The sequence below is a fragment of the Macaca nemestrina genome, chromosome 14 (assembly GCF_043159975.1).
Source record: "Macaca nemestrina isolate mMacNem1 chromosome 14, mMacNem.hap1, whole genome shotgun sequence".
In the NCBI taxonomy this organism is placed as follows: domain Eukaryota; kingdom Metazoa; phylum Chordata; class Mammalia; order Primates; family Cercopithecidae; genus Macaca; species Macaca nemestrina.
In genome coordinates, this window is record NC_092138.1 from 114,663,894 (window position 1) to 114,689,324 (window position 25,431).

Genomic DNA, 25,431 nt, shown 5'->3' on the forward strand with positions numbered 1-25,431 from the left:
TCCTTTACAATTTTTTTTTTTTTTTTTTTTTGAGACGGAGTCTCGCTCTGTCGCCCAGGCTGGAGTGCAGTGGCCAGATCTCGGCTCACTGTAAGCTCCGCCTCCTGGGTTCACGCCATTCTCCTGCCTCAGCCTCCCGAGTAGCTGGGACTACAGGCGCCCGCCACCTCGCCCGGCTAGTTTTTTGTATTTTTTAGTAGAGAGGAGGTTTCACCGTGTTAGCCAGGATGGTCTCGATCTCCTGACCTCGTGATCCACCCGTCTCGGCCTTCCAAAGTGCTGGGATTACAGGCTTGAGCCACCGCGCCCGGCCCCTTTACAAGTTTTTAATCGCTACCCCTGCCCCAGCCAACTCTCAAACACTTGAGCTATCACACCAATAGTGCCTTTCCTTTCACTGGCATTCCCTCTCAGTTCCCTAGCAGTGAACCTTTTCACAATGGCATTGTCTTCCGGGGGTCTTCGTGCTCCAGCTACTCCCAGATGGACCCTGATTGCCTCTGCCAGCAGGTGATCCTCTCCAACACCCCATTTTAGAGTCTGCTTCCTAGGCCTCCCTGCTCCTGACACCGGCTGGTTTTGGTTGGAATCTCTGGAAAGAGCAACTCCTAGAGAGAGGGGCAGCAGGGGTCTGCAGAGGGAGAAGCCGGGCTGCCCCGGGGTCTTGACAGCGGCCTCAGCCCATCCCACAGGGAGCCCTGGAGTGGGGATGAGCCTTCATTGTTGTCTCGAATTGAGGCAGACCCTGGGTCTTTGTGCTCCCACGCTGGCCTGCGTGGTGGGGCTCTGGGTTGGAGGGTGATGGGAGGACACTAATTACTTAGGATTTCTGGCACGTGGTGAGGAGAAAATGCAAGCCAGGTTTTAGTTGACTTCATTACTTAAATTCTCCACATACAGCCTGCCTCTTGTTACCTGTACCCAGGGCAGGCCATTCCCCCAACCACACTCCCCCAGCGCCCGCCCTGTTCTCAGGGTTTGACTTGGATGCCCCTGGGGCAGGGACGCTGTGTTGGGCTGGGCAAGGCAGTGTTATTCCCTGGGGGGACTCAGCTGTGAGTCACAGCAGACAATCCTCCCAGCAGCTCTGTGGGAAGGGGATTGGTGGGGAAGGGGCTGGACAGAGTAAGGAGGGGCTGGGGCCCCACTTCTCTTTCCCTAGGTGTGGAACCAGAATGGCAAAAGCCCCTCCATCACCTTTGAGTACACGCTGCTGCAGCCACCGCACGAGCCGCACGAGCGCCGCCCCCAGCCGGTCTACTACGGCTTCTCCGAGCCCACCTCCGAGAGCGCTGAGAGCCAGGGCCTGGACGGGGCCGGGCTGATGGGCTTCGTCCCACACAACGGCTCCCTCTACGGCCAAGCCTCCTCAGAGCGGCTGGGCCTGGACAACCGGCTGTTCGGCCACCCGGGCCTGGACATGGAGCTGGGCCCGAGTCAGGGCCAGGAGACCAACGAGGTGTGCGAGCAGGCCGGCGGCAGGGCCTGCGAGGGGCCCCCCAGGGGCAAGGGCTTCCGAGGTAACCAGGAGGAGGGAGGCATGGGGGTGGGGCCCGGGAGGCAGCCCAGGGAAGGAGATCTTGGGGAAGGGGTCTCAGGCCCTTTGCAAACCTACAGAGGAGATTCGTAAGAGCTGCCAAGTACCTGCAGATGTCCTCTGGGCAAGCGCAGGTTACGTACTTGGGATAGGTCCTTCTGTCCATGCATTCTTTGAGGTAGATGCGGTTATCCCCATTTGATGGATGAGGAGACTGAGGCTTAGAAAGAGGAAGTGGCTTGGCCAAGTCACACAGTCCACCGTGGAGGAGCTGGGAGTCAAACCTGGGATGGTCTGATCTCTCGCCCATCCCATCGCTCATTCAGCGAGCACCTGGTCTCGCCTCAGCTGAGACACCACAGGGAGCAAAAGCTTCGGGGGCCCCAGGTGCCCCTTGGTTGTGACCGTGTCACTCTGGCCTCTGCCTTTTTCCTCACGGGCCTCCTCCTCTGTGACAGTGTCTCTGTCTGTCCCTTTCTGATAAGGATATTTCTCAGTCCACGATCATTTCATCTCAAGATTCTTAACTCATTATATCTACAATGACCCTATTTCCAAATAAGATCACACTCTGAGGTTCCGGGGGTGGGGTATGAATTTTGGGGGGATGCTAGTCAATCCACTGCAGAAGTCCGTCCGCGAGAGATGGTCCAGGTGTGCTTCGTGCCTCCGTCTTGGCCGAATTTTATCCTCTAGTTGGGCAGAAGCCTTCCTTCTGGAAGCTTCTTGGTTCAGCTCGGTGTTTCCATCGCCCCTCGTCCAGGTCCCCTCCCCAGGGCAGCCCTTGCCCCCAGGGCTGGGGTACACTCATGATTGAGCCACCTGTCTCCTCTCTAGATCTCAACATCACAGGGACTCCTCTCGCCGGGGACAAGGATGACCAAGAGGTTGACACCCACTTCGCCTCCCAGGAGTTCTTCTCGGCTAATGCCATCTCCGACCAGCTGCTGGGCACAGGCTCTGACTTGAAGGACTTCACCCTCAATGAGACTGTGAACAGCATCTTTGCGCAGGGTGCTCCGAGGAGCTCCCTGGCCGAGAGCTTCTTCGTGGACTATGAGGAGAACGAGGGGGCTGGTGCTTACCTGCTCAACGGGTCCTACCTGGAGCTGAGCAGCGACAGGGTTGCCAACAGCTCCGCCGAGGCCCCGTTCCCCAACGTCAGCACCAGCCTGCCCACCTCGGCCGGGAACAGGACTCACAAGGCCAGGTAGGAAGCACTTTCCTGAGCCCTGACCAGGGCCCTCGGGGGCAGGAGGGGGCCGAGGCCAGGTAGAAAGTGAGGCCCTACTGTGGGGGGTCTGGCCAGAAGGGCTGGGGTCCTAGAGATAGAGGAGAGAGGGCCCCTTCTTCCTGCAGTTCTCCACTCACTGCCCTGTGGATCTGAGCACAAAGTCAGAGGCCTGGACTGGAGTGAGTTTTCCCCAAAAGTTACGTCCGTGGATTAGGATCCAGGGCTGAGCCCCTATGTGTGCAGCTGATGCGGGGAAGGGAGGCTGGAAGGTAACAGCTCTGAGCACTGCTTGTGAGCCAGGGACAGAGCTCAGCGTTTTATATGCATAGACATGTGCCATTGTCACAACCGCCCTTAGCGGTGGGGTGGCTATTGTGGGCTCAGAGAGGGCTAGCGGTGTATTCGAGGTCCCAGAGCCCGAGGACCTGGGACCCCTGAGTTCGAAGTCTGGACAGTCATGGCAGACACGCCTTTAGGAGGAGGCAGAGCTCCGGGCAGCTTCCCAAGTGCAGAGTGCCTCAGCCCCAGGCCTCAGCAAGGGCTGGAGAGGATCTGGTGGGTTCCTCCACGACCCTGAAATCAGGGATGAAGAACAAGGTTGGCATTGCAGCTGGCTAGGGCCATGAGAGAGTCCACCTGGGGCCAGGCGTCCAGAGCCAAGGCCGCAGCTGGGGTTACATGGGCAGCCATGTCTGGGGGCACCTGGGCAGTCACAGCCAGGGATGTCTGGACAGTCACAGCTGGGGATGCCTGGGCAGTCACAGCTAGACCTGGGGGAGCGTGAGGTTGGGAGCGTCCCTGGGTCAGGGGCCAGCTGTGAGCAGGGTGACCCCAGACCTGCCATGTCCCTACTGGAGCATAGTCCCTGGTGACAAGCTCCCCCCACCCCCAGATAGAGGGTGGGCCCCCCTTGAAGGTCCCCACACTGTCTCCCAGCAACTCATATGCGCCTGGGAGCTATTTTAAACTGGCGTTGAGTGGGGGTTGGAGGCAGGCATGGGCCCACTGGTATTTGGGTTTATTTTCTGAGGTCTAGCCCAAGCCCCTTGACTTTAGACGCAAGCATGGACTGAACCCGGCCTGGGCCGGGAGTGCTGAGTGGGTCTTCTTGGGGCTCAGGGACTGAATTTGATGGGAGATTCAGGGTTCACTCTCGAGGTGATGTGGTTTGGGGCCACCCTTCCACCCATCCAGCCCTGGGACCACAGCAACGAAGCCAGCCTCCCTGGTGAGCCAGGAGGCCCCAGGGCATGCCTGCCCCTTTGCTCAAACTGTTTTCTGAGGCCCCTGAGGTGCCTGGGGCTGTGGGGCACAGGGAGGATGTCCTGGACACTTCTGGCAGGCTCTGGGCAGAACCCTACTTTGCAGATGTGGACAGAGTGGGGCCCGGAGCCTCCTCCAGCTACCCCTCTTCCCGCAGGGGTGGCACAGGGCTGTCTGCTCACCCTTTACCCTGACATGCTCAAAGCCTTGGGTAGGTGGGACCTCTGACTGGTTCTCAGGACTCGGGTGAGGAGTCCGGGCCTTGCTTTGGGTACAATGTCTGAGTCTGATAGGGGACCCTGGGCAAAGGACGGGAGGGACGGACCCAGACAGTGCCTGCCCGTGGGAATGGCACTGCTCAAGGCTACCAGTCTGTCTGCGTCTTCAGCGTGGGCCCTCCTCACCTCCCAGGGCGGTCCAGGGCATTACCTGGTATTCCGTGTGTGGGGTACACGGTAAGGCCTCCCGTAAGCAGAAGCTATTAGTAGAAAACTGAGCCTCCAAGTGGCAGCAGTGGGGGGCACCTTTCAGGACCCATTGCCTGGGTCAGGGAGGCCAGCTCTCTGCCAGTCAGAGCCCTCTGAAAAGGTTTATCAGGGTGGCACCAAGACCTCACTGTGGAATTTGGCTAAAGGCATGGACACCATGTGAGTTGAGCATCTCTGTCTTCCTCTGGGCCTCAGTTTCCCCACCTCTCATTGAGGGGCTTGTCAGGGGGTGCCCTTAGGGCCCACCAGGTCAAATATTCAGTGATCCTTAGGCCAGGGTCATGGCACAAGCTTTCTGATCGTCAAGCCGCTTTGTAAAGAGTCTCTCCCGCCCCATCTTGGTTGACTCTTACCCTCCCCTCCTAGCCCCCCGCCCCAGGATATATTGAATTTCCAGCGCCTGTCAGGGGCCTCAAGGATTGATCAACTAGGTTGTCAGCCCTCAGAAAGTTCCCGAGTGCCGAGATGCCGCTGCTCCCCCGACTGGCCTGCCATCAAAGGATGCTGCCGCCCAGGGACCAAAGATGGCCTGGAGAGATAAAGGGCAGAGGGAGGCAGCGGGGGAAACCACCAGGGCCAAAATAGCCACGTCTCGGCCGCGTTGTCCAAACACAGGAAGTCGTGTCTGCTCAGAGAAGGCAAAATCAAAGGGGCAGCCCAGAAAGGAAAGGCTATTTTCATCTTTCCAGAAAAGCTTCAAACAATCAAGGGAGGGGCCCCTGTCACCAGACTCCGACTTTGGGAACAAGCGTCTGAGACACAGAGACGCGGAGTCCCTCTCCGAAGCCTTAGGGGGAGAGAAGAACAGAGTACTTTCTGGCTTGTGTATAAACAAACACGGTGGCTTCAGAGCTTCTCCTGCCTGGGGAGCCCGTGAGCCTGTGTCTGCCCAGGCAGCTGGGCAAAGGACCCCGAGGAGTGACAGGTGGTCTGGTGGTGACTCCACGGGCGTCACCAGCCCCAGTCTAGCAGCTCTGACTTTCACAGCTGAGAAGGGCAGTGTCTTCCTTCCAGATGGAGGAGAGCGATGGGTTGGTGCTTCAGCGATTTCCTGGGTGTCCCATTTCCTTGTGCTACTTCCAAGAACGGAACCTGCTAGGCGTTGCATTGTTGTGCAAATATATGCAGGGTTATGTTCGAGAGTTGCATCTGCTATGCCCCACACGTGCTGCTGCGAAGAGTGTGTGGGCAGCCCCTCCAGAAATACCTTTGGTGCTTAAAATCCAAAGGGTTATTTTGAACCAGGCCCGCTCTCTCTTGAGTCAGGCATGAGTCATGCTGCCTGCTGGCTCAGAGCGTGTAATTAGATAAAGATGGCGGATCGCCTCCATGGGTGGGGTGGAGGGGCATGGGTTGGATCTTTTCGTTTCTTTTTGTTCTCGGGGAGAATTTAAAGCTGTTGAAAGTAGGTAGGGACCTGGTCAGCACAGTTTAGTGTTTTCTGAATCAAACATTAAGGGTTGGTCTTCCAGGTTCTCCCTTCCCTAAAAGGACTTACTCATCCCGATCTGGGTGCTCTGAGTGGCCCCCATTGGGACAGGTTTCCAGATTTCCAGGAAACTTTTGTTCTGATATGACAGGGTCTTGGGAAATCCCCCACCCACCCCCATTTTTTTTTTTTTTTTTTGAGACGGAGTCTCGCTCTATTGCCCAGGCTGGAGTGCAGTGGCGCCATCTCAGCTCACTGCAAGCTCCGCCTCCCGGGTTCAAGCCATCCTCCTGCCTCAGCCTCCTGAGTAGCTGGGACTACAGGCGCCCGCCAGCACGCCTGGTGAATTTTTTTTGTATTTTTAGTAGAGATGGGGTTTCACCGTGTTAGTCAGGATGGTCTCGATCTCCTGACCTCGTGATCCACCTGCCTCGGCCTCCCAAAGTGCTGGGATTACAGGCGTGAGTCACCGCGCCTGGCCCCCACCCCCATTTTTAAAGCTTTAAGTTTTAAAGAGGGAGGAGAAGGCACTCTCCCCTTCCCCTCGAGCCCCAGGATGGGCTGGGACAGACTCTCCTGGCTTGAAGCTCCCAGGTGAGGGAGGCTTTGAAGAGACAAGTGGATCAGCCCCCAGCCTGCTGCCTTTCCTGGGCTTTGGTCCTCATCCCTTCTCCCTTCACTCGTCTTCTCCCTCCCTGAGTTTAGGGAACCACACCGGTGAACTCACTGCTGAAGCTCCTGTGAGTAGATCATTCCTGGGGCCTCAGATGTGTGGTCAAGGCAACGTTCATCCCCAAAAGTTCTGCCTGGCTTTGGGATCCTCCCATTCCAGTCCAAGCAAAACACAAGAGCAATCCTCACCCACTTGCCTAACACATTGTAAACTCCCCGTTCAATCCAAACGCATGTCTCTGTCACGGAGTCAATCCGAAAGGCTTTCTGAATATAATGCTCTAAGCCTGACCACCCCCAGGTGACGGAAGGTCCCGAAGAAGGACCTGTGACCTGGCCCACATTTCAGCCCAGTGACGTATGGCAGCTCGGGGTCATCTCTAGCCAGTCCCTCTGGGCCCAGAGGAAAGTGGAGCCAATTGGGCAGGGCCACCTGCTGCACTGTCCTGTTTAAAAAGTTGAAGCTCGAAGGACCTGCTGTCCACCGTGCTGGCTTGCCCTCGCCCCTTCTCTGGCTCGGAGGCGGCGGGACTCCATGGCAGTGTGCCAGAGCAGATGCCCGGGCTGTGGAGCTGCCTCTGCCTCTGCTTCCCTCCTCCCCTGCCGAGTCCAGAATCAGCCTGCACATTGGATGTGGAGCTTGGGCCCAGGCACACCTACTGGTTCAAAGAAGCAAACAGTCCTAACAATAGTTGGCTTTGGCTGCGTAGGCTCCAGCCAAGAATCATAGCTGGTGGCTGGCGGGGACCCAGCGTGCCTCCCCCAACCCCAGCAGGTCTGTGCAGCCATGGCCAACCCGGATTGCACTGTAGGCTGTGGCCACACCTCTGCCAGCAGCCGAGCTTTTTAATTTTGATAATTGGAAGCTGGATGCCTAGTGTCCCCCATTCCATCAGAGTCCCAGCTGGAGGAGGGGGTGGGAGAGAATTCTGGAACATTCTTAGTACATAAGACACCCTCTGAGGTCCCCTCCCCGGTGGGAAGAAGGAACCCACTAGCTGATGTGAGAAGGTGATATCGAGAAGCCTGCGTGTGTGCAGGAGCAACTACAGTGCTGGGGGCCCCAAATTCTCAGGCCACCCTGCCCCCCAGAAGGAGCTTGGGCAGCTCCCATGCAGTTACTGAGGTGGAAAACAATGTCTGTTCGATCCTAAAATGTGCCTCTCCGGGGGCGCCTCATCCGTTCCACTTCAGACAGTGGGAACTCTGACTGTAGCGGGTGGAGAGTCGGCCTGGGGCCGACAGGTGTGTGCTTCAGGTGAACATACTCTCCAAAGAAAACACACTCACCTGAAAAGCCAGAGCCTGCCGGTGAGGCGTGGAGCTTCTCATCGCCTTCTCTGCTTGATCTCGCTTTCAGGACCAGACCCAAGGCGCGCAAGCAAGGCGTGAGTCCCGCGGACATGTACCGGTGGAAGCTCTCATCCCATGAGCCCTGCAGTGCCACCTGTACCACAGGTACTGGTCATGGGTGCCATGGGTGCCAAGGGGCAGCAACTGCCCTGAACCCATTTCCACAGACGCGGGCTGGGGCTGTCGGGCCCACCCACTAGCTTACAACCCCAAACTGCCCTCGAGGTGCTTGTCTGGTGGCCTCCTGACTCGGGGGCGGTGTGGCGTGATAGGAGTTTGGGTGTCTGGTGAGGCCACCCTCGTTCTCACAGTGTGCTAGACCATGGTCGGGTCCAGGCCCCCAGGGGGTCACCCAGTCCACCACCAATGATCCCTTGTCTGTTGCCAGTGATACCATGTTTTGTTAGGGCAAACATCCTTTGGGTTAAAAGTAAGAAATCTTAGGTAGCAGAGATTTTACTTTTGCTTCCAGCAAACATAGTAAGGGAGTCACAGGCCCCTGTGATCTATGAAGAAGGGAAGTAGGCAATTTCTAGGACCTCATCAGCAGGAGAGGAATTAGGAAGGGGAAAAAGACCCTCTGCAGTGGTTCCTGGACAGACAGATGTGTGTGGTTAGTAAGAGCTGAGCTGGGATTTGAACCCACAGCTGTCTGGCTGCACAGCCACCATCGCCCCGAGACACTGGCCACAGCTGCTGGGAGCTGGAGCTGCCTCTGCTGCCCACTCTGGTACCCTCCCCTGGGGGATGCCACAAGGTCGGATGTCAAACCCAGGACCAGGATACAGGGGCGTTGACAGGGGAGAAAATGTGGTAGGGAGACCCCAGTGCCAGCTCTGAGGTCACATTTTATCTATTCTTGGGGCTTCATGTTTGGATGTAGAGGACACCCAGCTGCCCCTCAAAAGGTTTGATGCTCTTGGCCCCACCCCAGTGCCCCCCATTTGCCAGGGCATTTGATGCCCTTACAGTCTCTGGCCAGTGAGGATTCCATGCAGCTGGGCAGTCTGAGCTTGGCCACCCCCTCTGCAGCCCTGCTGGCATCTCAGGAGATGGGTCCAAGAGAGGGAGGGGCTGGGGCAACCATGCAGGCTCTGCTCACACTGGCCTTGCCTCTCTGGGGCTGAAGAAAGGGCTCCGTCTCCTGTTATATGAGCCCCCAAGCAGGGCATAGCCACGGGGCATGCTGTGTTTGCCCCTGCGCCTGGCATTCTGGAGGGAAAACAAATGCTGTGGGCGGTGTGGTGAGCACCCAGCTTGGCCAGGCTTGCACGGCCAGGCTTGCACCGCCTGGTTGACCACACCATGGGCCCTGGGCAAATTGCCAAATCCTTCCGAGCCCCCATTTTCCACAGGTGAACTGGGACACATATTTATGTCAAAGGTGGGTTGTGGGGATCCACATGAAACAAGAAATAACCTCTCCTGGTCAGAGGTCAATGGATGCTGCTGTGCTGAGGGTGGCTGCCACCACCTGACGCAGGGTGCGGCTTCCACCATGCCCAGGAACAGCTGGCCTCGGAAGTGAGCCATGTGACCTGCCTTCCGGGCAGGCCCCGAGGGTAGCTGAGCTTGGTGGCGGGGTGTCAGCACGGGGGTCTGCTTTGCCAAGTCCTTTGCGGACCTGCCCTGAGTTCCTCCACACTTCCCGGCCAGGGGACTCCAAGTGTGTGGGCGTTGTCAGTAAGTGTCAAGCCTGTGGGCGTTGTCACTAAGTGTCTGCAAACATCTGTGATTCCTCCCAGACACATCGCTGGCTGGGGAGGGGACGTCGCTCGAGACGTCTGCAGGGTGAGGCAGCCTCGGTGGCGAGGGGCCTGATGGGCAGCCCTGTGTGGAAGACGTCCCCAGGGAGGACACAGCACCGTCTCCCAACACCCAGAGAATGGCAGGGAGGGGGCTGGACTGGGTCTGTGCAGCGTGGCCCAAGGTGCAGTGGAGCAGAGGACAACAGGAAATCAGAAAGACAGGTTTTGGCTCTGGAAGAAGGAAGCCTGCTTTAGAGGAGGCTGTTCAGAAATAGAGATGAGCCACCCAGAGAGACAGAGAGAGAGAGAGGGCAGGAGGGAGGGAGAGTTCCCTGTCACTGTGGGAGGTGCTGAATGGCACTGGGCAGAAATAACAGAGTCAGGGTCTACCCTTTTCATAGGTTGTGTCCGTGTGGATGTCTCATGGATGGTCATTGGCACACCCTCCATCTTGTGCTTCGCAAGAACCCAGGCACAGGGCAGTGCCATCAGTGGGGCGGGTCAGCCTGCCCTGAGCTTTGGCCACGGTGGGGAGGCTTGCTTTTAGATTTTTCTTTGAAGACACTCTTTTGGAGCCACAGCAACAGAGGGGCGTGAGTTTGGCCTCAGCTTGGGTCACAGGCAGAAGTGTCTGCTGCTCTTCGGTGCTCCAGGGCACCGTGGTGAGGACAGTGGATCCCGCAGCCCCCAGGCTTCATCCTCCCCTTTCTTTTGTTTCAGGGAGGGTTCTGTGGCTCAGGAGGTTTGAAAAGCACCCTTTTCGAGATGGGTGTCATGAAGAGGGTGCCCAGGAAAAAACATCCTGGCATTGGATTCTCACCCGCTTTCTGGAAGGTTCTCATTTTGGGAAGGAGCACGCTGAGGCCTGGAGTCTGGTCACGGTCACGTCACCCCAGGGAGGCACTGAGCTGGGACTTGGATTCCAGTCTCTCTTGACCAAGGCCTGCCGCGTTTCCACTCCATGACGAGGAGCGAATGAATAACCAGGCACTTGGCGATGGTCTGCAAGTCCCCAGCCCCGCACCTCCCTGGGCCCCAGAGCGGGTGTCTCTGAGGCCTGGAACATTCCGAGCAGACCTGGCTGGGAAGCCTGCCTCCCCCTCAGAGAAGGCTAAAGGCTGCACGGCCCAGCTCTGGCGGTAGAGGAACCGTGATTGCAGCCTGGCTCGTCCTTGACGGAAAAAAGAAAAAATCCCGTTGTCGGCTGCTTCCCAGGCTGTTTCGTTCCATCCAGGGCTGGGGCTTGGAGAGGCAGGAGCCGCTGGCCTGCAGACACGCGCCGCTGGGTGGCTGGGCTCTCTGGGTATGGGGAAACCGATTTCCTTCTGGGGGAACTGGCAGCTGCAGCCAAGACCGTTCCATGATGCCCGTCATCCCGGAAGGCTGGGTCTGTCTCCGGTGGCCACACACACACACACACACACACACACACACACACACACACACTCTCACACACACACACACAGCAGAAGCAGCAAACCCTAACCCCAGCCCAAGGCTGTTCCCACTGCTGCCGGCTCTCCCAGCATCATCCTGCTCCTGGGCAGGGAGCTGGGCCTGTGTGGCAGTTCGGTACCAGGTGAGGGTGTCAGGGCGAGGACAAAAGAAGCAAAAGGTGGAGATGTGGTCAAGGAAGTGGCACTGCTAGGTGAGGGCTGCCTGTCACCCACTGTCCCCCGATGGGATTACAGAGTATGGGGCACCAGCAAAGACAGGCACACAGTGATGATTAAAGAAAGTTCAGGCCTGGCATGGTGGCTCACGCCTGTCATCCCAGCACTGTGGGAGGCCGAGGTGGGCAGATCACCTGAGGTCAGGAGTTCAAGACCAGCCTGACCAACATGGTGAAACCCTGTCTCTATGAAAATACACAAATTAGCCGGGCGTGATGACAGGTCCCTGTAATCCCAGCTGCTCAGGAGGCTGAGGCAGGAGAATTGCTTGAACCCAGGAGGGGGAGGTTGCAGTGAGCTGAGATTGCACCAGTGCACTCCAGCCTGGGCCACGGAGTGAGGCTCTATCTCAAAAAAATAAAGTTCAAGATGATGCTTGCTAAGTCTGGGGCATGCCATAGAGGGCAGGGCGCACCCAAGCCCCCACCATGACCTCTGAGGGGGCTGACGGGGCTGGAGCGGTCAGGTTTCACTCCCACCTGCCCGTCCACCCAGCAATGGGTGGTTGCTGAACGCCTGGCAATGGGGGACACCTGACTGTGTTTGCCTCTGCACCTCCACGGGGGCCAGCTGGAGTGGACTCAAAGCCCGGACTCTGTGACGTGGGAACTGGGAGCCCAGCCGGGATGGGTGGGGCGGGGTCGGGGGGCAAAGAGAAGAGCTCGGACCCGCACAGCTTAGACCCACAGTGCTGCTCTAATGCTGCAGTTCCACAAGCTGTGACTGATCCCCAAGCCAGAAAGCTGAGCTGGAGGTCAGGTGACTTGCCCCAAGTCCTGAGGCCTGTCTCCTGGGCTCCGAGGTGCTGGCATGGCTTACAGGCCCTCCCCTGTCCTGAACCCAGGGGTCATGTCTACGTACGCCATGTGTGTCCGCTACGATGGGGTCGAGGTGGATGACAGCTACTGCGATGCCCTGACTCGTCCCGAGCCTGTACACGAGTTCTGCGCCGGGAGGGAGTGCCAGCCCAGGTACCTGCCACCGGGGGCCCTGGGCAGGGGCTTGGAAGGGGGGTGCGGGGCTCTGCCCAGAGAAGCAGTCAGACTTACCCCGCTGCCCCGTAGAGGTGCTTTGTGTGCAGGACCGTGGGGGTGCTTTGAGGAGGGGCATAGAGACCTCACCTCTCAGAGACCTTCTGTGTCTTCCCAGGAGTTGCAGTTTAATCTGTCACTGTGCCTCGTATACAGTAGGTGCTCCATAAATGCTTGCCACCATAGATTTAGAAACCATTCTCAACATTACTCTATGTTACAGAGATCTCTTTGCCCCACCAGGTCCGCTTGGCACATCTAGGATTTTTAGAAACCCAAAGGGATTATTTCCACGATTCCATGCCTATTGACTGTCCCTTGGATGTGGGTGGAGGCCTGTTTTCTTGACCCCTGGGCCTCGTCTCCTGCCTTGTGGACGCAGTCAGACTGAGCTGAGTGCATCCTACCCCTAGTGACAAGTGGGGTCCCCAGATGAGCCTGAGGGTGCCGGCCTCCACCAACGAGGATCCCACGCTCCTTGGAGGCTGAGCTCTCCTGCTCCCTGCGCACAGCCACACTGCCTCTTCTTTTCTGGGCTGCTCCATCCAGGGCCTCCCGCATCCTGCACGTTTGCTCCTTTCTGGGAAGGGCAGAACGCCCAGGGTCTCCAGAATGCTGCTAAGCCTGGCCCAGGGGTGGCGTCCAGCAGGCCCTGTCCTTCCGCTCAGAGCCCATCAGCTTTGGACCTCTTATTCCAAGTCTATCTGCCTGGAAGACTTCCAAGTCTTGTTCATAACCTCTCCCAGCTCAGGCTGAGGGGAACGAGGTCTTTCCCCAGCACGCTGGCCAGGCCCCCTTTCTGGACACAGATCCAGAAATGTGCCTTCTGCTCACTTCCACCCTCGTCAGAGTCCCACGGGGGCACAGCCACCTGTGTGACACAGCAGGGCACAAAGGGGCAGGAATGCCAAGCCCACACTCAGGGCACCCGCCAACCACCTTGCTAAGGTGCTCCCTGAAGACCTCCGGGGCCGTCATGGCCCAGCCTGCACCCTTGGGCCTCGACACCCTCCTGTCCAGCTTAGCTTGTGGCGTGTGGTTTTGGACCACATGGGGGAGCGAGGGCGGAACCGTGTTGTCTCTAGGGGTGTGGGTTGCATGGGGTCCCGGTCACCACAGGGGGATCGTTGAAGGCCATCTGCTCCCGGGGCAGGTGGGAGACGAGCAGCTGGAGCGAGTGTTCGCGCACCTGCGGAGAGGGCTACCAGTTCCGCGTCGTGCGCTGCTGGAAGATGCTCTCGCCCGGCTTCGACAGCTCCGTGTACAGCGACCTGTGTGAGGCAGCCGAGGCCGTGCGGCCTGAGGAACGAAAGACCTGCCGGAACCCCGCCTGCGGGCCCCAGTGGGAGATGTCAGAGTGGTCCGAGGTGAGTGCCTGCGGGAGCAAGCCGGGGGTCAGGAAGAGCTGGGGAGCTGGGCTTGGGAAATGGAGGTGGCTACACCTTCACCATGCCCCCCCACCCCCTCCCCCTGCTGCCACAGTGCACTGCCAAGTGTGGGGAGCGCAGTGTGGTGACCAGGGACATCCGCTGCTCAGAGGATGAGAAGCTGTGTGACCCCAACACCAGGCCTGTAGGGGAGAAGAACTGCACGGGCCCGCCCTGTGACCGGCAGTGGACTGTCTCCGATTGGGGACCGGTGAGGCCTGCACTGAGGGGTGGCTGGGCGTGTGGCTGGTGAGGGGTCCCAGAGCTTTGCCTTGATGTGCCTCTGTTTCCATTTTTTCTGAGGCAAGGGTGTGAGGTGAAGACTGTCCAACCAGCCTTCTCCCGTGTTACCATAGGAATCAAAACTTCTCTCCAAACACGTGACCAGCATCACCTTCCCTCTATCACCTGTTTATCTCTCTGTGTCTCTCTCTGCCGTTATCTCCCTGTCTGTGTCTGTGTCTCTGTTCCTCTGTCTGTCTCTGTCTCCCTGTCTCTGTTTGTCTCCGAGTCTCTCTGTCTCCCCTATCTCTGTCTCTCTGTGTCTCTGTCTCTTTCCCTGTCTCTCTCATCGAGAGAGATACTCAGATGCTAGCTGGGGTCGCCTCTGGGTGGTGGGTGCACAGATCTTTTTAAGTGTGCTTTTCTCTGTGTGCTTTTCATCAAGCATGCATTATTTCTGTAATTAGAACAGAAAATGTTATTTAAAAAGTGGTTACCATGGCAACCGCTTCGACACTGCCTGGGAGCCACTCCTCTCCCTTGGGACTGACATCCAGGGCCCCTCCTGGCGTGGCTGCCTCTCACTCGATGTCCCCTGCCTGTCCTCTCCCCTGCAGTGCAGTGGAAGCTGCGGGCAAGGCCGCACCATCAGGCACGTGTACTGCAAGACCAGCGACGGACGAGTGGTACCTGAGTCCCAGTGCCAGATGGAAACCAAGCCTCTGGCCATCCACCCCTGTGGGGACAAAAACTGTCCCGCCCACTGGCTGGCCCAGGACTGGGAGCGGGTGAGTGCCCCAGAGCCCGCTGAAGGGCCTCCCAGTGTCTGGAGAACATTTGGCCGGAGAGGAGAGCCAGGTGGCTGGGACCACAGATGGGTGGAAAAGAGGAATTCATTGCAAATTATGAGGGACCATTCCCTAAAAATTAGTTTCGAATACAAAAGGCTTAAAAGGTAGGAAAACACCTTTCAAGTCCCCAAATCCCAATTTTGCATGGCTCAGTGGTGTGTGCAGAATTGGCATTGTCCCCAGCCTGGGCCCCCAAGTCCCTGGGATGCAGAAAGCTAAGGACGGGGGTTGTTCCGGCTGCCTGCTCCTGGCCCAGGGGCCTGTGCAACCTTTGATCATGACCAGTGTGTCTTCCCCGCCCACCTGTCGTCGTCATCAACTTGCCATTTCAGACGAGTTGCTCTCCACAAATTGCTTTCAACCAGCAGCTCCAGGCAGATCACTAAACCAGATAATCTCGGGCCAAATTGTTTTCTGCTAAATTGATTTTGGCCAAATCATCATTGGCCAAATTGTCATTAGCCAATTTGTTTCAAAACAGATGGTTTTGTGCTAAATTGCTTTTGATCAAATCCATTTGGGGCCAAATGGTTATCGAACAGAGAGTTCTCAGCCAGTTTGTGATGCATTGGAGCATTCTCACCCAATTGCTATTGACCAGACCGTTGTCACCAGAGTCGCCGTGGGCCCTGTATAGGGTCCTGCTGGGCCCTGGCGCTGACCCGCTCCCTCTGCCCCGGCCTCAGTGCAACACCACCTGTGGGCGCGGGGTCAAGAAGCGGCTGGTGCTCTGCATGGAGCTGGCCAACGGGAAGCCGCAGACGCGCAGCGGCCCCGAGTGTGGGCTCGCCAAGAAACCTCCCGAGGAGAGCACGTGTTTCGAGAGGCCCTGCTTCAAGTGGTACACCAGCCCGTGGTCAGAGGTGAGCTCCCAGCTGGCCCCTCTGAGGCTGCCTGAGGCCAGACCTGAATTTTGATCCCGCCCCTCCTGCCTCAAGGCTCCTTAAGTGCTTCCCGCTCCTCCCTCCCCGACAGCCTCTGTGAGGGCCTTCCTTCCCAGGAAGGTTGCTCAACTCCACCACGTCAGCTGGTGCCAGAGCCAGCACCTCCGGGAAGCCTTCTCTGATCCTGTCCCTGGGATCCCTGTGGCACTCATCCTGCGCCTGGCAGCCCATGCGCCTGACACCACGGGATAGACAGGCCCCAGGTGGGCGGGAGGAGCAGATTGGGCTGAGGCACACGCAGGGTTGGCCCTCCGGGAGCCACAGCCAAGGTAGGAGCTTGGGATTTAGGGAGACCGTAATACACACGCACCCCAGGTCAGGACACCGGCGGGGCCAGAGGAAAGGGCAGTAAGTTTCCTGCACAGGTCTGGCCCCTCCGAGATTCTTTGACTCTTGGGCCCCCAGAATGCCCCAGCGTCAGGATGTCAGGCAGGACAGAGCTGAGATCTTGGCTGTCTTTGTAGAGGGGAGGAGAGCCCTCCCATCCTGGGGCCTTGAGGCATGTGTGGCCACCCTGGCCCAGCTCTTTGCCGGAAGGGTCTCCTCTCTCCCAGTAGTGCCATGAGGAGGGGTCCTTTTCCCCATTCCTCAGAGGAAGAAACTGAAGTTCAGAGAACTCTCTGGCCCACTCGGGGTCCCACAGTTACTGGGGGCTGTAGCAGACATTGGAGGCCAGGCCTGTCCATGGCTCTAGAGTGAAACCTAGGTGGGGTGTGGCATCTGCAAGGGAAGGGGGGCCTGGACCAGCTCATCCTGAGGGGCCCTGGGCAGGGAGCCCCGAGGTGGGTGGGCAGCCCTGGTTTCACAGAGGGGGTGGCAAACTGGGCACCCCCTCACCCCCAGTTGTCTTGCAGAGCAAACAGGTTACTTTCACCTCCCCTGCTGTTTTCCCCTTCTGTGCCACTTCCTGTGGGGCCTCCAGGAGACTCCAGAGCCCTGCCCTGTGCCAGTGGGTGCCCCTCCGCCTTCTGGGCCCCACGGAGGCAGTCCCGTCTAGACTCCAGCTTGAATAACTCACATCAGCTGTGACACACCAGCCCTCCATGCCCCTTTCACAGCAGCGCCAGCCCTGGCGCCAGTCCCAGCCCCTCCCACCTGGCGATGCCATGAGCTTCTGAGAGGGGGACCTGGGAGTGTCCAGAGGGTATCTGGGAATCACTGGGCAGGGGCTGCCATAGCCAGGCTGTTTACCTGGGGTCTCCAGCTACCTGTAGCCTCAGTTTCCTCATGGGCCAACTCTGAATACCCAGGTGACAAAATAGGGGTGTCAGATGGGACTCGGGGCCTGGAACATTCATGGTGAAGTGCCCCACTGTGTCTCAGGCCCTGGTACCCGAGGGCTCTATGTCTTGGTCACTGTGGCGGGTGGGTGCCAAATCCTAAACCTTATGAGTTCAAGGCAGAGAGTCCAAGAGTCTGTGAGGAGTGAGCGGGGACCCCAGTGTGGCCCTGCTCAGAGATTGGGGTCCAGGTCCTGGGCCCCCGCCAGGCCCCAGGCTCTCCGTGCACACTGGGTGGTGTCTGGCCTCCACCCTGATCCCCCAGGGCCTCTGCCTGCCCTATTGCACACGTGCTTATTCAGGAGGGAGAACACCCACCCACTCATTCCCTGTTGCCCACCAAAGGACACCCAAGTGAGGAGGGGAAAGGCTAAGCGTGGGCCTGGGGCTTCCCGGGGGAGGCCTGGGCAGAGCCAGGACCTGAAGGGTGAGCCGGCTTTTGCTGGGAGTCAGCTGGAGAGACCACAGTGTGCTGGGTCATGAAGGCTCCTGGAAAGGCTAAGCCCGGTGGGAGGGGAGAGTGGGAAGGGGCAGGGGGGCTGACTGGGGTTCCAGGGCCCCAGGGAGTCAGCCCAGGTCTGTAGTTTGGGAAGAGCACTAGCTTCAGATGGGGGGCCACTGTGGGGCCAGGAAACTGGGACCCACTCGGTGCAGGTACCTTGCTGGGTGATGAGCCATGGCGTGGGGGGCCATGAAGCCATGAAGGGGGGACCCCAGAGGGTGATGAGCCATGGCACAGGGAGACCATGAAGCCATGAAGGGGGGACCCCAGAGGGTGATGAGCCATGGCACGGGGAGACCATGAAGCCATGAAGGGGGGACCCCAGAGGGTGATGAGCCATGGCACGGGGAGACCATGAAGGGGCGACCCCAGAGGGTGATGAGCCATGGCACGGGGAGACCATGAAGGGGGGACCCCAGAGGGTGATGAGCCATGGCACGGGGAGACCATGAAGGGGGGACCCCAGAGGGTGATGAGCCATGGCACGGGGAGACCATGAAGGGGGGACCCCAGAGGGTGATGAGCCATGGCACGGGGAGACCATGAAGGGGGGACCCCAGAGGGTGATGAGCCATGGCACGGGGAGACCATGAAGGGGGGACCCCAGAAGGACAGCCTGGGACGCTGGGGAGGAGCATCCTCCTAGCCCTGATGAGGAGGTGGCAGGGCTGGATGAGGCGTGGCTGGCACAGATGGCTGGTGGGCACATGGACTCCTCCTTCCTGGCGGCTGCCCCCCCGATGCCGGTGCACGGCGGCGGCTCAGTCAGTGTTTGTTCCTGAAGCTGCCCAGTCCCATCCACTCCCCAGGGGCAGAGGAGCTGGCACCAGGGCTGGCCGGGAATGTGCTGCTCTCCAGAGGCACGTCCAGAGGCTCCTCGGGGCCCTGCCAAAGGCTGATTGTCCTCACGCCGTCAGCGCCAAGCCGGCCTCTCCTCGCCTGCAGACAGTGCCAGCCCCCACCCCCTGGCTCAGAGCAGGCAGGCAGGCAGGCGGCAGTCTTTCTGCCAAGTCTTAATCGGTCCTCCTGCTCCTTTGCAAACAGAAGTGGAGAGTGGGCCCCAGGGCCAGGGCCTCCCACCCCGCCCACCTCAGAGAACCGAGGGCTCAGGTCCCAGACGTGCCTGGGTGACGTGGGGTCACCCACGTGGGGGGGAGTGTGAAGGAGCCACCGCCTGTGGGATCTTGGCAGGAGGACAGCAGGGTGACTGGGGCCACCACATGTCTCTGGTGTTCTGGGGAGCTCAGCGGGGTTTTCCAAGGGGAACATCTGGACAGGGAGCCACTGGAGGGGGTGGTGGCTTCGCGAGATGCATTTGATCGGCCCACAACAAACAGTCTGCACCACAGACCCAGGAAAGCTGGGGCCAGAGGACCCTCGGGGAGATGGGAGAGGAGGGACCACCCCTCACTGTGCATCTGGGGAGACTGAGGCAGCCCTGCGTGGGGAGAGAATCAGAGCCTCCTGACTGCCAGCCAGTGCCCGGAACCCCTGGGAGATGAGAGAGGAAGGACCACCCCTCACTGTGCATCTGGGGAGACTGAGGCAGCCCTCGGTGGGAGACAATCAGAGCCTCCCGACTGCCAGCCAATGCCCTTTTGTCGGCACCTCCACTCAGCCCTGGAGCTGCAGGTCGGGTTTCAAATTGGCTTCCACGGGACCTGTGTCAGCTGGGACTCACAGCCACCTGGGAAGGGTGGGGTAGGGAAGGGGGGATGCGCAGGCTCCCCGCCTCCTGCCAAGGCCCCTGCTGCATCAGGAGGCTTTCCCCAGGCCCTCTGTCTCTCCCACACTAGTGCACCAAGACCTGCGGGGTGGGCGTGAGGATGCGAGATGTCAAGTGCTACCAGGGGACCGACATTGTCCGTGGTTGCGATCCACTGGTGAAACCTGTTGGCAGACAGGCCTGTGATCTGCAGCCCTGCCCCACGGAGCCCCCAGGTGAGGAGCGGGGAGGCTGAGAGTGGGTCTGGGGCCTCCCGGGGGAGGTGAGGACAGAATCAGGGTCTGAAGGGTGAGCAGGCATTGCTCACGTTGATGGCGAACCTGGGAACCAGCTTGAGAGACCAAGGTGTGCTGGGAGTGGAGGCTCCCTCCCAGCATGGCTGAGCCCCACTGGGAGGGGAGAGTGGGAAGGGGAATGGAGGAGGCCTGACTGGGGTTCCGTGGCCCCAGGGAGCCATGCTGAGACCTGTACTTTGGGAAAAGTGTCAGCTTCAGATGGCGGGGCCACTGAATCCAGGATGACTCAGCTGGAATGGCCAGGGGCTGGCACACAGGGGGCAGGGAGGGGAATAGCTGAAGCAGGGCCTGGGCATCTGGAGGAGGGACAGGGGACAGGCTCCAAGGGGGTACCAGGTGCAGGGCACGTGATGAATTCTGTTTTGGATACATTGAGTGGTGGACGTGGACGGCCCTTGTGGACCGCTTGGGGATGCTTAGGCCTCCAGGTGTGGCATCTGTAGCTCCTCTAGGCATCACTCCTCTTGGGACACAGATCAAATCACCTGTTGTGATCTGGGACAGCGACATCTTGGGGACAGAGATGGGCCAGGAAAGAGGTGGCAGAGAGCTAGAGATGGAGACCCACCATGGGGTGGGAGGCCCATGGCACCTGCCCCTGGAAAACTTCACGTAGGGGTCCTTGGGGTTTTTACCCCTTGGGCACCGCCTGAAACTGCCCCGCTTCACCCTGTGTTCCTTCTCCAGATGACAGCTGCCAGGACCAGCCAGGTACCAACTGTGCCCTGGCCATCAAGGTGAACCTCTGCGGGCACTGGTACTACAGCAAGGCGTGCTGCCGCTCCTGCAGGCCCCCCCACTCCTAGGCCCGGCAGCTGCAGCCCCTTCCAGACGAAGACCCAGCGCCCCTCCTGGGGCTGCTGCAGCTTCTGGGGCCTCCACAGACCCCCCTCCTGCAGGGCATGCTGGCCTGAGACGTGGCACTGAGTCTCGGCTGTCAAGAGGGGACTTCCCACGGCCCATGGACTTTTGGGCTCCTGGGGCAGAGACTCCGGCACCCACTGGCCTCCCCCAGACAGGGCCACCCGTGCCGTGGGAACCTGTCTGTGTTCCTGCGTGGATCCTGTGTGTGTGGCTCCCACTCCCCAGCCCCCAGCAGCCCCCAGCCGAGGGGCCCGAGGCCCACAGCCAGCAGTGGAGGTGTCTTGCCCCGGGCCGGCAGCCCACGCCCTCTCTAGGTGGCCGGGCCTTCTCAAGGAAACTTGCAGGCGAGCCCAATGTGGGGGGAGCCTCCCTCCCTCGGAGACCACAGGGTGAGAGGGACACAGGCAGCCAAGGAGGCCCAGGCGTGCTCCCTCCTATAGAGCCCCTCCCGTGGAGCTCTCTTCCCGCCGCACTTTCTACCCCGGGCAGAGGCGCTTGCCCACGGGACGTTTGGGGATGGACCGCGGGCCCCGCCCCTGCAGTCATCGTCAGTGCTCATCTACGTTAATAAAGTGGTCCTATTTATGGTGGCATCATGGGGTCTCAGTTGCTTCTGGCTGGAGGAGTGGGTTGCTTGGGGGCGTGGTGGGCCCGGGCCTGGCTCTGTGGGGTCTCTCCAGCTTGCTGAGGCCTGGAGTGCAAGGGTGGGCCGGCGGGGGCCACAGCACCTGCTCCGAGGAGAAAGACAGGTGCAGATAAAAGGCAACGAGAGGCGTGGGAAGCATACAGGGAAGGCGTTTGGGGACATTGGGACTCAGGCACCGGAGGAGGAGTGGAGTTGACATCTCGAGCCCATCAGCAAGTGGTACAGGACCTGTGGGAGCAGGGGTCAGGGACCTTGGCTAAGGTGTAGGGCACCCACCTCCAAGCACGTGGGCAAGAACAGAGGAGATGAGGCAGGTATTCGGGGCGCGGGGCCGGGCCCACCTCAAGCTCTGGGAAGCAGCACCGTCACTGCCATTCCTGGAGCTCATGGAGGACTTCCTGACCTGGACTCATGGCTGCAGGAACACCCGGGCTTCTGAGGAGGGGCTGCTTCGTGGACCCAGCAGCAGGAGTGGCTTTTCCAGACAAGAGGGTGGGAAAGAGCACTTGGGAGAGGAAAGCGACACCGCTGGAGGATGCCACATGGGAGGAAGGACGGGGCTGTACTGCCTGGAGAGGGCCCCAGGAGGTGTTTCCGTGCACACAGGCGGCCAGGAGGGGAGTGGTTGCCAGGCTGCTTCCTCAATGTGAGGCCAGGTTGTCCTCAGACTGGGAGCCAGAGCAGGGTCCGTCGCAGCTTTAGGGTGGCTTCTGAAGGACTTGGGGCTCTGGGGAAACTGAGGCAGCACCCCCCCCCCCCAGTGCGTTCTTGTTTCTGAGTGTGCCTGCATGTGTGTGCATTGAGGGGCTGCAATCAGGATGGTCCTTTCCATCCCTAAAGTCCAGGAGTTAGGGGCCCCTGGGATGGACTTGCTTAAGGTCCCCAGCTTGGGCCGGGCAGAGCCAAGTCGCTGAGACCTGGGGGTCTGAGGCCTCTCTGTCCACCTCACCCTGTGTCCCCCCTCACCTCGCTGTTCTTCTCTCCTCCTCTCTCCCCCCATCCACATCTTCTTCCTGTCTTACTGTTTTCCTCCCAGCTTCTCCTTTCTGCCAACACTTACTGTACCCTTACTGTATGCCAGGTTCTGTGCCCAGCACCTCCTTGGCTCTGCCTGGGTTTATCTTCCAAAGGTCCCCAGGAGGCTAAAACTGAGGTCCAGAGATGCTCAGTCACTTGTCCCAGGGGACCCAGCCTGTCCCCAACCACCCTCTGTCCAGGGGCTCAGAGTCCATCCTGGTAGTTCTCAATGCTGGAAGATGGATAGCCACCGGGGAAACTCAAAATCAAACGTGGCCCACTGCTGTGCCCCCCAGCCAGAGAGCAGCTCTCGGCCCCGCCGGGCAGAGCCCTGGCCTGACTGGCTGCATCCTGAGGGAGAAGCTGACTCTGCCTCCTAGAAGTTGGAAGAGCGTGGGTGTGGACGGCCTGGACACCCGGGAGGACTGAAGACGCTGCACGGGAACGTGGGAGATGTTTTATTGGCCTTCACTTTCCTCAGGGAGCCAGCGGCTCCCCCAGCAGGTCCCCACGGTGGAGAAGAGTGAGCTGGGAGGGATGGGTGTTTACTTCGTTTCAAAGAGATCTACATATCTACAGAGAGAATGGAGACCAGAAAGGAAGTGGGAAATTGAATCAGAACAGCCACAGCACAGGCCAGCTCTGGGCCCTCACCCCCACCCCACCCAGCCCACCCCCCACGCTGACGCATCAGAAACACACTTCACAGGATGCACAGAGGAAGCCAGAGGTGTGGGCGGGCCCCGGGGCCAGGGCTTCGAGGGACCTCAAGGGTGAATGCCACTGGCCTATCCCAACCAGGCAGGGGAGAAAGTAAGAAGAGGTAAACAACTGAAAACATAACAATTATGTCTTCGCCAGCCTCTGGAAACTGGTGATTTCATTTTTGAGTAAGGGCAAGAAGTGTCCTGCGCAGGCCACCCCTCAGCTCAGGGAAGGCCACTGCCCTGCAAAGCCTTGTCTTTGAGGACGGTGCCTTCCCTGGGCAGAGAGGGGCTGCCCCGGCCCTGGGGTTCCATGGCAGGGCCCGGAAGGAGAGGGAGAGCCCCAGAGAGGGAAGGGGGCTCCTGGGGCCAGATTGCTGAGAGGAAATAGTTGCCTCTTTCTGGTTGAGGAAGGGCTGCCTTCCTGACAGCTAGTGTCCCGGGGTTTGGGGCATTTCTCTGGGGTAATCACTGACGTCATTTCCTTAGCAGCAGGAGAGCGGGTGAAAATTCCCAGGAGACCTCAGCCTGGGTGGGTGTGCTTGAGGGAGAGTGGGCTCAGATGAGGTCTTCAGATGGCAGCAGTAGGTTCCAGCTGCTTGGGGTCCACCAGGAGCTGGGACGGGCCTCCTAGGTCCTGCTGAGAAGCAGGTAGGGGAGGTGACCTGCAGCTCTGTCTCCCTTGGAGCTCACAGTTCCTGTTGAGACCCAGAGCCTGAAGACCTCTGTCCTCAGGGTCTCTCTGTGACCAGCCCCTCATCACACAAGATGGGGAGACTGAGGCCCAAGGGTGGGAAGGGTCAGCCAAGTCTCATGGGGAACTCGGCGGTTTTCAAGCCCTGGGCCACGGCTCTGCCCAACCTAACGAGCCTCGGGCTGCCTCCATGCACTGCTGCTTGCTGGCCCTGTTTCTGGCTGAGCACTGGGTCTATACGTTTCCGCGTTGCCTCTCCCACGGCAGGTGGGCTGCGACATGGCCTCTCCCTCTCCCCGTGCCTCCCTCTTCCCCTAAAAAGCCGGTCGGGGCTGAGCATCCCAAGGGCCCTGCTGCCCCTGAAAGTCTCCCTTCTAGGGGGCAACCTGTCCCTCTGCAGGGGGCTCAGCACAATGTGTCTCAGCCTGGGCAGATATTTGGCACTTGAACCCTGGAGAGCGTGTGTGTGAGAGGGACAGACGGGTAGGGGAGAGAGAGAGAGAGGGAAAAATAGAGGAAGAGAGAGAGGCCGGAGTTCAGGGTGGAGGGGCAGAATCCTTGGTCTGCAATTGCCAGGAAGGGCCTTGCTGCAGAGCCCTGGGCCTCACTGAGGTCATCCCTTCCTTGAGCAGGTGAGAAGGCTGAGACCCAGGGAGGGGGTGACACATGGAGACCTCCTGGGATGGCCAAGTTGTTGGGTCTGAGACAGAAGCATCAGGAGTATCGGTGGCCTCCGAGCCTGAGAGCCCTGGTGCACGCCCGGCTGGCTGTATGGTCACCTGGTCCTTCCAGCCCCAGGCCCCAGCTGTGCCTCCCCCCAGGACACGTTTGTGTTCAGTGAGCCTTATCCCTGCCGTGAGCCTGGGGGCTCCCCAAGCCTGGGCCTCCCCTGAGGACAGGGATTCGAGGAGGGCTCAGCCAAGCCCCACTTGGGGCCTGGGGCCAGGTGGGTGTGCCACAGGAATCCCCCCATGGTCTCAGGACCTTCCAGGCCAGGGTCCCGGGGGCGGGCCCGGGTCACACGTCGGTGCTGATGCTGCGGCTCCGGGCGAAGGCCTCCCGCATGGCCGAGAGGCGGTTGGGGTTGAGCGCCTGCAGGCCCGCGAAGCCCCCCGCGGGCAGCTCCACGTCCTCCTGGCTCACGCTCTTGTAGAGCACGCGCTCCCCGCCGTTCAGCACGTCCTCTTCCTCCTCCGGCGGCTCCTGCAGGAAGAAGGCGGGGGGCTCGCAGTGGGAGCAGCTGCGGCACAGGGCCCGGGCCTGCGGAGACTTCTGGCTGAAGGAGGTGGAGGCAGTGGGGTAGAGCGCCGGCCCGTTGGTCAGCACCAGGTTGCGGTTGGAGTGCAGTGGGGGCAGGTGCGAGTGAACGGCGAAGTCCGGCTCCTCCTCGTCCTCCTCCGACTCGTCCTTCTTGCAGCAGTAGTACTGCGGGCAGAGGGACGGTGACCGTGTGGCCGCCTGCTCCCACCCCAGAACCCACACGCGGGAAAGGCTACCCCTGACTGGGGAGGGGAGACAGGCACAGCGGGAGTCGGGTGGCCCAAGCCCAGACCTGACACCTCAGCTGTTTAACCAGTGCTATGGGTCTGGCTCAGGCCAGGCACAGTGCTGAGCACTTCACGACGATCCACTCATCTCTTCCGCCTCTTCCGCCCAGCAACGCGCAGACGTGACTGTTATCTCATTTTGCAGGTGGGGAGACTGAGGCATGGAGGGGTTCGCAGCCCCACATCAGCAGAGCCGGGGGTCACAGGCACTGGCAGCTGTGTTGCCTCGCCCTGCCCCGATGGCTCCCCATTATCTCTCAGGGAGACATGGGGACCCTGGATG

At 59.8% G+C, this 25,431-nt stretch overlaps 2 protein-coding genes across 5 annotated transcripts in view; one reads left to right on the forward strand and one right to left on the reverse strand.

The window, feature by feature from the left end:
• LOC105471871 (ADAMTS like 2) overlaps positions 1-21,133 on the forward strand; it is a 40,553-nt gene extending 19,420 nt beyond the window's left edge. For all 3 annotated transcript variants that reach the window (XM_011724664.3, XM_071078559.1, XM_011724666.2), the window contains 10 exons: positions 1,163-1,520; positions 2,375-2,747; positions 7,984-8,081; positions 12,242-12,368; positions 13,582-13,795; positions 13,911-14,066; positions 14,695-14,865; positions 15,615-15,791; positions 19,451-19,595; positions 20,364-21,133. In XM_011724664.3, coding sequence (XP_011722966.2) covers positions 1,163-1,520; positions 2,375-2,747; positions 7,984-8,081; positions 12,242-12,368; positions 13,582-13,795; positions 13,911-14,066; positions 14,695-14,865; positions 15,615-15,791; positions 19,451-19,595; positions 20,364-20,482 — 1,938 coding nt within the window. In that variant the 3' untranslated portion in view covers positions 20,483-21,133. The remainder of the gene's footprint in view (positions 1-1,162; positions 1,521-2,374; positions 2,748-7,983; positions 8,082-12,241; positions 12,369-13,581; positions 13,796-13,910; positions 14,067-14,694; positions 14,866-15,614; positions 15,792-19,450; positions 19,596-20,363) is intronic.
• Positions 21,134-22,646: 1,513 nt separating this feature from the next.
• LOC105471873 (family with sequence similarity 163 member B) overlaps positions 22,647-25,431 on the reverse strand; it is a 32,472-nt gene continuing 29,687 nt past the window's right edge. For both annotated transcript variants that reach the window (XM_011724667.3, XM_011724668.3), the window contains one exon: positions 22,647-25,026. In XM_011724667.3, coding sequence (XP_011722969.2) covers positions 24,619-25,026 — 408 coding nt within the window. In that variant the 3' untranslated portion in view covers positions 22,647-24,618. The remainder of the gene's footprint in view (positions 25,027-25,431) is intronic.